Source organism: Branchiostoma floridae, chromosome 10 (assembly GCF_000003815.2).
Source record: "Branchiostoma floridae strain S238N-H82 chromosome 10, Bfl_VNyyK, whole genome shotgun sequence".
In the NCBI taxonomy this organism is placed as follows: Eukaryota; Metazoa; Chordata; class Leptocardii; order Amphioxiformes; family Branchiostomatidae; genus Branchiostoma; species Branchiostoma floridae.
Genome location: NC_049988.1, coordinates 9760959 through 9775610, shown reverse-complemented (window position 1 = coordinate 9775610; position 14652 = coordinate 9760959). Strand labels below are relative to the sequence as shown.

The window sequence follows — 14652 nt, the reverse complement described above, 5'->3', positions numbered from 1 at the left end:
AATGGAAACCCTGTCAAGCACATGTACATCACAAGTCTGTGCTCTAAGCTTTGTGCCCCTGATTTATATGTAGTATTGTTTATAATTTCATTAACAGATAAAAATGATTTACGGTACTATTATTTGGTTATAAAATTTTCATCAAGGCATATGACAAAAACTACAGTTGACAAGCTAGGACGACCCTTTCTCTAAATTAGTTTGCACCACATATCCATGGCTGCACTAAGAATGCCATCAACTTGCTGTCATGAACATGTTGTACGATGTCTGTGACATGGATGTTACCTGTATACTGCTAGCCTGGCCGTTGTACCAGCTGGTCCAGTACATGTGGTCCAGAAGGTGACCCTGGCTCCATCTCCACCATTCGTCGACTGACTTGATGGACCCAAATCCTTCAGTAGGTCTGCAGTACAAAAACAGGCAAATCTCACCATCACCATACTTGTGGACAGGATTTCTCCATAACATAACACTGAGACTTCATCACTCACAAGCCGTTTTATCATTTGCTGTATCTTGTCCTCATAAAAGATCTCAATTTTAGACTTAAGCTGCTGAATGTTACAATCTGTGTACTTAATAAACAGCATTTACAAATGAAGATGTCATGTAAGATTTAAACAATACAAAGAATAAAAATCCAACATGAGTGTTTACATGGATTGTGCTCACCTGACAAAGATGTTCCTGGCAGTTTCGTTCAGTAAGTATGCCCCTCCCGACACCCTACTGTAGGCTATCAGCATCATCAGCACAAACAGGGTGCCGTACAGCCAGCCTTGTCTGCAAAACACAAGTCTCACTTAGGCCTAGTTCTTTAACTTTAAGAATGGATAGGGAGTCATCTTTTTCTTGATGTGAGGAAGAGGAGACTTCACAATTCAAGACACAGCACCCCTTGACTTTTCCTGGTACTTTGATCAAGTTATTTAACATAGGTAAAGAAATAACCAAAAGTAGTTTAAATGAGTCATGGGAGAGTGAATGAGTTTTGAAGGATCACAAAAGTCTCTTTCTTTTCATAGATACTCACGAGTAATTTGTCCACAACAGACAGATGCTCATCAAAACATAACCTCCTTCACAGTTACTGTAACAACTGCTTAGTATCAAAATTTAACTCAGTCTTAAACTTAAGATAGGATTCTGTGAACCATCTAGATCAACAGAGAAAACTGCCTTACCTGATTCCCTCGGACAGAAGCTTTTCCTGCTTGCTTTTCTCCTGAGCAGGCCGTAGCTGTGTGTCCTGTGGCGGACGTGCGAACCGCAGGTATCGCGAGCGCTGGCGGGCTTGGATCCCCTGTGAGATGAAACAGAGCGCGCAAAGTTTTGACAAAAATTATCTACATGTACTTCACCAAGGCTACTTGCCAGAATTACATATTCTTGACTTTCAAAGTGTCAGAGAACAAATACATTCAAAGATTTCATAAAAATTTCTAAAAATGGCTCCTTAAAGACCGAATGTCACAGTCCAGTTTAAAATCTGTATAAGTACAGATGTCTCACCTTCTCTAGATCATTGCTATCCCTGTATGTCTCAAGTCGTGAGGTGGGTTTGGGAGCGTGGATCTTTCTGCGCAGCTCCGACGACATGGTGCTGATGGTGTCGTAGCTGCTGTCGTCGCTGTCACGGTAATCCAGCGCGCGGTTGTTGTGGCGCTCTCTCCAGGAGATGTACAGGGTCACAACTGCGACCTGGAAAACAAGACATGGTTTCGTATAAAAACACAAGTATATATAAGAGGTAGAAGCTGTTGGCTGTTCTTTTTCCATGAGGTTGAAATATCTTTAATAGCTGTTGATACTATTACTAGTCCATCTAACACTACACACACACTTCCTTAATTAAACGGTAACAGTAGTACTGCTATCTAATAACAAGGCTGCATTACTGAACCATTAAATTTGAATACAAATTTCCAAACAACACACTTGCCCATTTCTTTTCTTTACATGTTCACTACACATAGACTCAGTGCACATTCTAACAATGAAAATAAAATATCAACCTTGACATGAATGAAAGGTTTAAAGAACACTAGCAAATAACTTGGTAATGTACCATACTTACCAGAAGAGGCTGTGTTAAGAAGATACTTTGCATCAGGGAGAAAAACAGAGACTGGAGCCAACGGATGCTCTGAGTCTTTCCAAACCTGAAAACAACAACATAGCAAATCAGAAAATACATTTAACATTCATCCTGTTATGTATGCTGTTAAAATGGTTCGTATATATCATCTTTTTTTCTAATCGATGGCAATAAAATCTGACAGACATAGCAAACTTGACCACAAAAGATGTGTACTTGCTGTACAAATCTTTAATGTCCTTATATATATAAATGCAGGTTCCTCAAATGGTCTCACCTGAAGCCATACAGAATAGTGACCATCCCCGAGAGCAGGACGATGACCACACAGGCTGCCCAGGCCACGTAGCGACACCATGGTGGCAAGAAAATCTTCCTTAGCTTCTTACGAGGCTCCTGGATCGTCACTTCTGGAGAAACAAGATGTGGTTTAGTGTTCAACATCTACTAAAAGCAGTGATGAAAGCACTTGCGAACATCATAATAATTTGAAACTAATTGGCCATATTTGAGTTGCTACAAGGCATACAAAGATATATCTTAGGTCCCTACAACCTACCCGTAGCAGTCTCCGTGTGCAGACTGCCTGTGTCGCTGCTGTGTGTACTCAGTGATCCCCCCAGACCGTGGTGCTTGTGTTTGTCCTGGCTGTGGTAGTCCTCAAACCCACTGGAGCACTCCGAGGACCCCGAGCCTGGATGGGGTGGCAGCTGCACTGACTGCTGGCTGCCCGAGTGTTCCGAGTGACACGGTTGGCTGTCGTGTGAGCTGCTGGCCTGCGTGTCGGCCTGGCTGCCTGCGTGGCTGGTGGCAGGGCTGCCTGGTATGGAATCCTACAAAATTACAGACATCTTTAGTCATAGTTGCAAACAAAAGTAAAAAAAAGTACATAAGTGTCCCAAATTTCCTGGAAATATCAATTTTGGCATGGGATATTCTTACACAATATCATTCGTTAAAAATAGCACAGATGTCCTAAATCTGAACATTCCAGTACATTGATTACTAGTATATGTCTAATAGTTATTTGGCTCTCTTGTTGATATATACTTTTCATCATTCTATGAGTCAGTCCACAACAAATGAGCCATAATCATCAGAACAAATTCTACATGTATGTTGAATCCAATACTGCATATCAGCAACACTTCAACCTACAAATTTAAAACTCTGCATTGAAAAATACAAAATTTAATGTAGAAAAAAACACATCACTTACCGAATACTTCTTATCCCAAGTCTTCTGCGCCCACTTCTGCAGTGCTGTCCAGTTGATGTAAGGCTGGTCCAGTATCATCCCACTGTCTGTCGTCATCACCGTCTCGATCGTACCTTGATCAGAATAAAAAGTCGGGCTCCACTCAGTGGGGGGGCCTGCAGGTCCAAGGGGTGGGCGAAAGAGCAAAGGAGAAAAAAGGATTCAAAGCAAGAAGAACACCACAGCACAGATATAACCAAGAGTCTGTGTACCTCACATGCAGAGATGTTAATGTACTGTAGGAATCAGTCACACCAGTTAGGGAATGATTAGTTGTGTAAATTGGGTAGGTTCAAGTCTTTATGTCCCTCATGTTTGGTGCCTTACCCTAAAATATGGCCACAGTTCCCTGAATACCACTCAGCTCAAAGAGGTGTGTGCTCATGAAGGCAAAAGCTGCTTTTTTCCAGTGTAGGTTTGAGATCATGCTTACATGTGATTAAAACTTCAGACACTCGTATACTTATACTGTTCAGCTGCATTGCATAGCAACAACCAGGGAACAGTAACCACATTTGGAGGCAGTGCTTGGAAGACTAGGGCATAGGAAATCCATCATATTTCAGTAACACAATGTAAGAAGCTTTGATTTGAAAAAGTAGAGACTAAAATGAAAACCCTGAAAGCTGGCTCAACACAAGGAGAGGTCCTGCTGGATTGAGATTATGTTAGCTTTTAAACAACACATATGTCTTCTTGCATTTTAAAATAAAGCACATGCACCACCAATAGCCACTGCATAACTTCACACACCATATCAATGATGCAGCAAAAAAGTACAAAAATTGCCAAGAGAAAACAATAAACCGTAGAAAAGCTAAAAAAATGTCATTATTTTGGTGAGAACCTTGTTTTCCTTGTACACCAGCTACAGTGTTTAAGATTGCTAGTCTAAGAGTACCAAATAGGCTTGATTAGCAAGGACATCAAGGTGACATTCAAGGTCATCAGAAGGATAACTTAGATATCTTACCCTGGTCAGAGAGGAAACTCTGCCTCTTGCCTGAGGCAAACTCCTTGTCTGCTTGCACCTTTCTGGCTCTTCTTACCTGTGGAGAGGGAAAACATGCAAAGTTCAAGCATTTTTGAAATCACCTGTCATCAAGTTTTAATACAGGGCATATTTTGCAATGTATCTTGTCCACTCTCCATGTTGCTATTCTTACAATGAAAAATTCTGTACAGCTCATCTCCAAAATTACAGTGACTACCGTATTTCTTTCATTAAACCGCGCACCCCAAATAAAATGCGCACCCCCGATTTGGGGCTCATCGTGTGCCCTTACACGCCAGCTGAGATAGTCAAGGGAAACCCCTCAATAATCCGCGCACCTAATTTTTGCTGACGATCGCACCGGTAGTACCCTCAAAACTTGGCCGCGCCCTCATATAGCGCAGCACCCTTTGATGTTTATTCGCCTAATTTCCTATGAAACTTTTAGAAAAATGATACAATTTCTGGATCGGCACCGTACTTGTAAAGTTACGTAGAGAAAATTCACTCTACCAATAATTTATCGGCGGCTTGCTCGAGCTCACGCAGCGCGATGAGAATTTTCATGCTACAAGATGCCATTATATCGAGTGAGCAGACATCAAAACGTTAAATTTTACCGGGCTTTTCGATGATAAACTAAAAAAAAACACATTTACTGTCATAGTAAAACATCGTGGCCCGCTGTTCTTCCCGAGAAATACGTATTTTTGGACAGCGCGGCACGAAACGCGGCGTCTGCAGGATCGGAAATACGCGTCTCTGATTGGTTGAAGCCACCACAACAACAACTGAATACTAATGACGGGGATTCCCCGGCGAACTCGCGCTCTGATTGGTTGGAGCGGTGCATCATGGGAGCTTTCCCGCGGCTTGCAGCTAGCCCGTCGCCATTTTGATTCTCAGAGTTACATTTTTGAAACGCAAAAGAACGCTATTTTCAACGATTACATTGCACCATTCTAGTTAAGATATGCATAATACAAAGAACCTTCCGTGGAAACATGCTTTTATATGTGAATTTATGGTGTCTCTAGCGTAATTTTGGGTTTCGATGCAGCCGTAAGTGTGCTGAAACTTAGCGTGGGTTTCCAAACACCCCGAAAAATTACAATGTCGCATTTTTCTCGTCACACAAAAACAAAACTCCTGCAAAGAAGAACCCTGCAACATTTTCTGATCATAGCAATTATGTTTTGGGTCAAAATGCTCGTGGATAATACACGATGTGCCGGCGTGCAGCCGCGTGATGCCTCGGGGATAAAATATTTGTAACATAACTAACAAATTATGCCAGCCCCAGCACGCTGCAAAAAGTCGGACGATTGTCTCCGTTTTTCTTTTTCAAGTCATTCTTATAATATCATTCTTATAAATATCATTACAACTATATTATTTTTAATACAAAGAATAACATAAGCATGCGTAATTTTAAGTCTATATAACGTTAACATTGTTATCTTGTAAATAATAAACGAAAGACAAATGCATAAATTATCGATGTTCAGCGCGATACCTCGCGGCGTAATCGCTGGCTTTCTGGCTTGTTACGTGATTTTTCTTGAGACAACCCCTAAATAAAGCGCGCACCCCGACTTTGGCTTTGACCTGAAGCACCAACTTCAAAGTTGAAATGTCAAAAAAGTGCGCGGTTTATTAGAAGAAATACGGTATTGTCTTTTGGAATATCCACAAAAAGAAAGACTTACATCCAGTTTACTTATACACATTTCAATACATTTCTGTAAAGCTTAAACAGAAGGAAACACACACATCAAGAAATAGGATAAGATCACATTTGCCATTCTATTAAAACTGTTTAGACTTTTTTGACTGGCGAGAGAAAAGATGGACTTACTTTGCTCCTTCTGAAGAGAAAGACGATACCCAGGTGTATGGGAAGGACAACCAGAGCTGTCAGGGCCCCGACTATGATGCTGCGCAACGACACATCAATCAAACCCAGCTCTGCCGAGTCCTGCAAAACACAAGTCGCATCATGTGAACCTTAATATATTTGTAGTTCTAGTGTGATGAGGTCTGACTTGTGGGATACAAAATTATTTCATCTCTAAAAGTTTAATCTAAATTCTTAATTGTTTCAGTTGCTTTAATTAAATTTCATTTCATTTCTGGCACAACAAACTGTTGCTAACTGTTCTTTCCTATCTATTTTTATAGGTTAAGGAAATTTATTTCCTCAACCTATACAGAAAAGGTCAATGTTTTGAATGTAAAAGCCTCTAGACTTGCTAACCTTCTACTGTTTGTAGTAATGTTTTGCCATCCCATGTATACATGTGGTAAATTGAACAAATTTACCTGCACTTCCATGAGGTGATACCAGGCGGCGTTGATGCAACAGTAGGACAGGAGCAGGCTGAGGCAGACAGTGAGCCGCTGCACCCGGGAGAACTTGATGTAGGAGGGGCGGGTGTAGATGGACAGCCACAGGTGGTAGTCTGTCATGTACTGGCAACCCTTGCAGTACGCAAGCTGGGGACACAATTCAGAACATTATCATCTGTCATTCCTGGTTTATTTGATCAAAGATAACAAAATAAGTGTGAATCATTTTATGAGAACACAATGTTTTGGGGAACAGTGACAAAATATTTCTTCAAAATGAGGGTTATGGATTTGTTAAATGTTGAGCAATGAAAAATGACCTGAACCAATTTCAAAATGGTGTAACAGTAGTTCTTGGATTATGATTTTCTTTACTGATGCACTGTATCACAAGCATTTCCTTTTCTATGCAATCATGTTAAACATCTAGTCAATGGGATGAATTACTTATTTTTGGTCATTATTGGATAATTTCAACAATGCTTGGGATAGCTGTTAATTGTGACATCTAGCGGCAGCCACATGCCTGTAAAGCTGGTATGCATAATAGAAAGGCCAGTTATGATGGGCAACAACTAAAAGATAACTACTAGATACCTTCTTGAAACCTGCGCCATCAGCAAGAGGCGTCAGTTCTCTCTGGACTTGTCCGTCCTCGTACTCCACGGCGAGCCACTGTTCGCAGGGAAAGTACCAGGCGTAGTTGGAGTGGAGATCGCGTACGATGATGCGGCTCAGGTACCAGCTGGGGGAGGCGCCCGAGTTGTCGTGCCACACCTGGACTTTCCACAGCGGACCCAGGTTGTCTGGGACACTGGGAGTAGGGAATTATTCAGACAGTCAGTCAGTCATAGTCATACGGTGTATTTAACAGCACTGTTGGGGTTATAACGTCCCTTACAGGGTGGCATACCCTTTCTTTTAGCTGAATATAAGAATGCGCCAGGTCTCCTGTCCGGGTGAATAATGTAAATCATGTGATACGGTATGGAGGTACTCCATCCGGGCAATTTGAAGTTTTCAGCCAGAAACACTGAAATTTATGATGTTCATATAGTACTCTATCCCTTAAATCATATTTGACAACAAATTTCTGACCTTCTATATGTACACACCTATTAAATTACATATCATCATTGTCTTCATCATGTATCAGTAACTACAAAAACTGAATGTAGCCTATCATTCTCATTTGCTAACCTCTAGACTTATACTATAGTCCCTTCCATTCCTAACGCATATCTGCAAGGTCCCCCTCCAGTGTCATCTACTTAACATGAACACACATTACACAAATTTACATGATTAATATTGCATATTTTCTTGATCACACACACTGACTTTACAGATTAACTTAAAAAGGAGACTTTGTATTGATTTTGAATAGAAATACTTAAGCCCAACTAGGTACCTGACAATAAAGATGTCCCGTGAGTTTCTCTCAAACAAGGCTCTGTCGGGGTAACTCAGCTCCCTGGTCTCTGATGTGCCATCTTCGCCATAAATCACCAGGCAAACCTGCAACAAAATTCAAAAGGCAAACATCTATTAGTACATTCAAATCTCAAACAACAGGATTTCTATGAGTATAAAATATTTCAGAACATTATCGAAAGAGAAGTGTTAAAGTTCCAATATGAAGGATATTCCGTAAAGTACTGTTGCAATGATCAATACCAAACACAGTCTGTAAGTATGTAAGTTTCTCACTCACTCACTCACTCACATGGAGCATTACACAGATTTCTAGATAATTCACATTGTCAGCATATTTTACCCCCTTACCTTTGCTGATGTGGAGGCACCAGGCCTGAAGCCTGTTTCCACGGTAACCTCATACCACTGCTGGTCTGACAGGGAGTTGTCCTGCAGCTGGACTGGTCCCTCCTTCTTAGCATCATGCTTGTCGGCACGGTAACAGCAGAACAGCAGGATCAGGTACACGCCAAATATGGTGATGATGAGGCTGAAGGTCACAGGGTTCTCATTGAGACTGAAAGTAAAGGATCATTATTAAGAGTTATTAACAATTTCAAATTACCAGAATTTCAGCACTGACATTTCAATGTGATATTGTGCCTAAGTCTAATAGGACTAATATTACCGAGTACTTCAATGTACATATATCAATTTGTCAATGCCTTCAAGTCAAAGCTGGACAGTCACTGGAGGGGGGTTGAGTACACGCCTAACCCAACATAAACTCTAATCATAGTCTCTCTTTACAAAATCTGGACACTGAAGCAGATATAGGCAAAATTATTGCCTCTTATCCAATGACATTGATATGATATGATATGATATGATATATCAATGTACAGTAAATGTGTCAGTAATTTGGTAGGAAAAGGAATAACTAGACCTAACCTTGCAAACTGAGCCAGATCAAAGAAGTCGTTGGCAGACATGGAGGCCTGGAAGCCCCCTCCGAATGCAGTAAGGTGGTTACAGCTGCAGTGTGTGGAGTAGTAGGTGCTGTCCTGCCGCGGCGCGCACCCCTCCCCGCTCCACAGGTCATTGGTCTCGTCCCAGTACAGGCACTCTCCCCACCACAGTCGGAAGGTGTACGTACGCTCGGACACGGCGTACTTACGGTACGGCTTCCTGTCAAACTCCGCGTCTAGTAGGCCGATGTAGTACAAGCCGGTTTCTGAAACAGGAAGGAGAAAACAAAAGTGGGCTACACAATCTTACACAAAAATTCCTACAAGAAACAGTTAAAGAACTGAGCATTCATAGTGTCAGCCGTTTCATTAAAAAAATGCATTGACCATAGAAGAATTTCTGATATAGTACGTTCAGCCTCTCCAATGAAAAACAAGTTAACCATGTAAGTCTTATGGATGGTTAGATTGGCCTTATGCATTTTATCACAATCAAAATACCACAAGTCATGCAAATTTGCACTGTGGGCATTGTAAAGGTATAACAGGTAAAGGGGACATTGGAACTAAACTTGTACACACAACAAAAGCTTGAAGCAACAAGCTGACTAAATTCTATTTTATCTCCCTCCCCAATTTGTAGAAGACACTTTGAAGGATGTAAAAAATGAGAGGCCTTACCATTGAGAGAGTTAGGTGGCAGGAACATGGTCAGAGTTCGGGTACTGTACCGGTACACCTTCTCCCAGCGGGCATTGTTGGGAGTTGGTTCAGCCTCATGGCTATATTCAGATAAAAGAATGGAGACAATTCTTTTTTAATACCTAAACAACCAAAAATTGAGGACTATATGTAAGACATGTTTCATCGTCTATAACTATGAAGAAAATCTAAGAGTAACTAACTGCATTACGTCTAGCTTGTACTGTTTGCAATTATGAATACTACTGTAGCTAGATCTATATCATGACAAAATGCCCAACATGATGATGATGAAAAAGATGCACATGTTTACACGTAACTATCACATATCTAGCAATGACAATTTCTACGTTTTTCCAAAAGTAGATAAGACTTGAGGCACAACTAAGGAGAACATATCAGCGAATAGTCTTACGAAGAACACAGTAATGATCTCTTTACCTGAGTAACATTCTGATAGGAAAGCTCCTATCTCCTATGGACCGTAGTCTCACAGACACGTGTAACGACTGTGACAGGTTGTCTACGCTCACATTGAACTTGTGGACACGCTGGTTCTCACGGTCAAGGGTGAACTCTGGCGTAGCCTCCTGTGATATACAACAACAACATGATACTATTTCTGATGCTTTTTCTACAATCCACAGATTATACAATTAACATCTTCTTTCCCTTCTTATAGATTTCCCAAAAGCTTTTGCATCCTCCCCAAAAAAACACAATGACAATGGCAATACCAGTACAGAGACACAGAGTCTTCAAGTAAAATTGGCAGGTTAAGAAACTAAAAAAAACAAGAATTATTTTAAGAAAACAATCTGGCTATACCTAGTGTGAATATCTGTGAAATGCTGCTACTTCATGCATTTGGGATCTCCTATAGCCAACATCATCAAAGTCTTAGTCTTGAGACAAAGTATAATGCATTTCAACAGTTGTATAGTGCAATGCTGCATTACTACGGCTTGCTATTATAGCAAATCACAGCAGGTCAAAAAGCAGACTGCTAATCATTACTTAACTAGGACTTACAGAAGACGAAGCACGAGGGATCCTCATGGTGATGCGGTTGGTGTCAGGCAGACTGCTCACAGTCAGGTCATCCCCCTCACAGGTGGACAGGGACAAGGAAACCACTTCACTGGACACCTGAAGCAACACAAGAAGCACATGCTTAATACTGCAATATAAAACTTAAAAAGATAATGCACAGGCAGGGCTTGAGATTAATGATTCTCTGTACATACAGTTTATTCTGCCAAATTGAATGCAAAATGACCGAAGAAGAACATCTGTACTATTATATTTTGTAGTAATACAAATTGTATACATAGATATTGTGTGTATATCCTACCTGACCTTGTTAAAAAGCGGCCATAGAAATGAAATAGATGCTTTTCCTAGAACAAGACTAAAGTACAGACTAAGACTACGACTATACAAGTATTACCTTAGTGGAAGTGCTGCTCCAAGCATACGGGTTCCTCTTATATTTCAGCATGTGTGTGCCATAGCAGTCTGTTAGGGGAGGACCAGACTTGCTGGACTTCAGGATATCGTCCAGGTTTCCCGGGAGACGGAACTGCCCGTCGCCCGTGGTAACCTGCAGGTTGTTGACGGAGAGATGGGTTGCTGTGGTAGCGGTTACCAGGCGACTGGTGAGAACAGCTGGGTACTCTCCTGGGGCCTGCTGTAACATCTGGGCCTGGAAAATCAATTAGATACTAGAATGTAAGTTCATCTGTGACGGTAGTCAACATTATGTTACAATATTGAACTCTATATCCGTACACAAAATAAAGCGCTTACCAACAAGCTTTCAATCAATCCTCTGATCCTTATCAAGTTGAAATGACCCAAATCCTCTACACAAATCCAGACTGGAAGTATGAACTTCAAGTTAGCAAAGGGTCAAAGGTGCTTGGAAGTTAGTATCAGCCCACCAACCTTCCCTCAACCGAGACGGGGGCCGATACCAACTTTGAAGCACCTTTGACCCTTTGCTGACCTCACACTCCTGGTCTGGAGGTGTGACTTAGGCTTTGGGTCGTTTTAACTTCATAAGAATTAGAGGACCGATCGAAAGTTTGTTGGTAAGCGCTTTATTTTGTGTACGAATATAGAGTTAAAAATTGTGACACAGTTAGATACCAGTTAAAATATGGTTCCTACAACATCTAGAAACAGGTTCATGTATTTATCATCTCTAAATTAGTTGCATACCGTAAATGAAATCATCCAATTTAGTAACAGTTAAACACATACCTTGAGTGCCTTCTCTACTACTTTCACAGTTGTCTTCACGATGTCCCTCTTGGCTGCCTCCATCTCCGTGGTTACTGCCTCCTCCAGGGTAGCAGCGATGATGTTGGACGAGCTGTTCACCACGGAGGAGAGGAGAGCGGGGCTCAGCTGCTGACCGTCGCGGGAAAACGTGGTCAGCCGGTCTGCGGTGATGTCCAGCAGCTTTGTGGATATTTCCAAAGCCTCTGTCTCAAGCTAAGAAAAATGTCCAGTCAGTTTCATGGAGTTACAATGAAGCAAAATACAATGGCTTAACAGTAAACATTTCAGAAGAAAAAATTGTAAGATTTAAGGTATCTCACATACATATGCGTTATAAAACTGTCAATGAAGAAATATTGGCGGTGGTTTTATGTTCGCAGTTTTTGCGGTTGCCAATTCACCACGAACTTCAAAACACTGGAACATTTTTCCATAATAGTCTTTGACTACAGTTTATGGCGCTACCACGTACTAAAAACCACTGAGAGGACTCCATTTTCAAGTTACTGCAAAACTGAATCCCCGCGAACTTAAATGCATTTACAGTACCTCATTCGAAGCCTCAGTCACTGTGGCAATGGCTGAGCTGGTCTGTAAGGTTTCCGACTGGTCCCTGACAGAGAAGCGCTCCACAGCACGTAGAAGAGAGGTGCGAATGTTTTGCCTCAAAATCATGATGTCCGAGTCAAAGTTGGTGGTTTCCCTACGGTTCAATATGGCTGCTGCAATCTGGACAAACTGTTGGGCAGCGGCCATGTTGCCGCTGTAGACGAAAGCTGACAGTTGGTTTCCAGGGGCAACAACTGTCGAGTCACTGTAGAGGGAAAATGAAGGGTGGGAGGGTTACATCATGGAAGTCTTTTTACGTTGAGGCTCACATAGGCAAAAGTTAAATTTTGTAACATAGCAATGATGGCAACAGAACATATAGAAGACAACACAGGCTTTACCGTATCGCCCAAGAAATGACCAGGATTTGACCAGCGGAAAGACAGAATACCCAATATTGTATTTTATCTATATCATGCTGAGGAAACTCAATTTTATCACAAAAGAAAGCAAAAGATGTAACATTAAAGGGGCATTCCACTCCACACGGGAGTGTTATTTTCCGATAGATATTATTTTTAGGAAGTAATAAATGCATACTACTTCACATTATACGATAAAGTACCCAGTTGCTCCACATGCCTCAAAAGCACCCAGTCCTCTATTAAACTCCCAAAGTACCCTCTAATTGAATTAATCCTATGGCTGAATACATTGCAAAACTTTTAGGTAAGGTTACAAAACTAATTTCAGGTTCGCTAAGAAATCTCGTCTTGTTCTTGTATTCTTTGCTATCTTATGAGCAATTTGCCTTCTCGGTGTGCTTAGCGTACCTCATTTATTCCGAAAATATGTTCGATAAACACAGTGTCTATGCGTATAGGGAATGCATGGGTAGGGTTTGCATGGGTTTAGTGCGTGTCATTATTGTACACATCATGTAATTCATCCCGAGGTGAATTCCACAAAATTAGGCTGATTATGTATTCATTGCCACATTATCTATTGGAAAACAAGGCTCCCTTCTGGAGTGGAATGCCCCTTTAATGCACATAGCGTCAACAGCTTAAATTCAATTAACTGACAGTACGGACGCTCAATTCTACTAAAAGAACCAATGCCGTGCCATACCATAAAATACAGAATATCCAAGGTAAATACAGCCCGGGTATAATAAAAATAACAACTTTTGAACAACAATACAAACTAAACTTACAGGAACTCCTCTGGAAGCTGTGTGCTGTTGACGTTGATTTTGGGCTCCACACGTACAGGCATGGAGCACACCTGTGTGACTGCACCCAGCGAGTTCTTAATGGACACATGGATGTACACTGCAGGGACAGAAAACATAACACTTTTATTTCTTAGCCTCAAAAAACTCTCAAATACATGAACATTTACAATCAGGTGCAGGAATTCTTACTTTCAGATTCAACTGAATTTCACTAGTAATTACAAATGTATACCAATAGATCTAGTAGCAACTGTCATTTCAATGGCAATCTTTCAGCAGAATTTGTATAGAAGCTTTGAAAACTTTCAACAGGTGTTACTTTGCTGATGTTCTTTATTATTAACAATAATGGGTCATAGTTGAAGTGACATGCCTCAAACTCATTGGAAAAAAGACAACTTTTCACATAATTTTTACAATAAATAATGGTTTAAGAAGCTCTTTGCAGAATCTTTTGACGTTACATTAGAGCATCACATGGCCCTTACCTTTGAAGTCGTCCTGTTCATTGCCTGCCGGTAGGTAGAAGATGTTATCGTAGTTCAACCCTGAGTACAAAACATGACGAGCGCCATCCTTGTCTCCAACACTCTGCTCTATCTCATACACTAGAGGTCCATTCTGCAGGAGAGATACAAAACACTTAACATTTTCTGTTACCATGTAAAAATGGCTCCACAGCTGTTCAGAAACAGTAGATATAGTCTGACATATCATTTCATATAGGTATTGAAAGCTGTGGGTTAAGTAGTAAATTGGTGAACTCATAAACATTTATCGTGCAACAGC

At 41.0% G+C, this 14652-nt stretch overlaps 1 protein-coding gene across 1 annotated transcript in view; it reads right to left on the bottom strand.

The window, feature by feature from the left end:
- LOC118424005 (polycystic kidney disease protein 1-like 1) overlaps positions 1 to 14652 on the bottom strand; it is a gene marked incomplete in the record, with an annotated part of 42710 nt that overhangs the window by 12760 nt on the left and 15298 nt on the right. The window contains 23 exon segments of the mRNA XM_035832385.1: positions 289 to 409; positions 679 to 789; positions 1191 to 1309; positions 1519 to 1707; positions 2084 to 2168; positions 2382 to 2514; positions 2664 to 2937; positions 3324 to 3478; positions 4336 to 4411; positions 6215 to 6334; positions 6679 to 6852; positions 7303 to 7519; positions 8117 to 8223; positions 8491 to 8698; positions 9073 to 9355; positions 9771 to 9871; positions 10233 to 10381; positions 10824 to 10940; positions 11242 to 11496; positions 12057 to 12290; positions 12627 to 12891; positions 13843 to 13960; positions 14352 to 14484. Coding sequence (XP_035688278.1) covers positions 289 to 409; positions 679 to 789; positions 1191 to 1309; positions 1519 to 1707; positions 2084 to 2168; positions 2382 to 2514; positions 2664 to 2937; positions 3324 to 3478; positions 4336 to 4411; positions 6215 to 6334; positions 6679 to 6852; positions 7303 to 7519; positions 8117 to 8223; positions 8491 to 8698; positions 9073 to 9355; positions 9771 to 9871; positions 10233 to 10381; positions 10824 to 10940; positions 11242 to 11496; positions 12057 to 12290; positions 12627 to 12891; positions 13843 to 13960; positions 14352 to 14484 — 3744 coding nt within the window.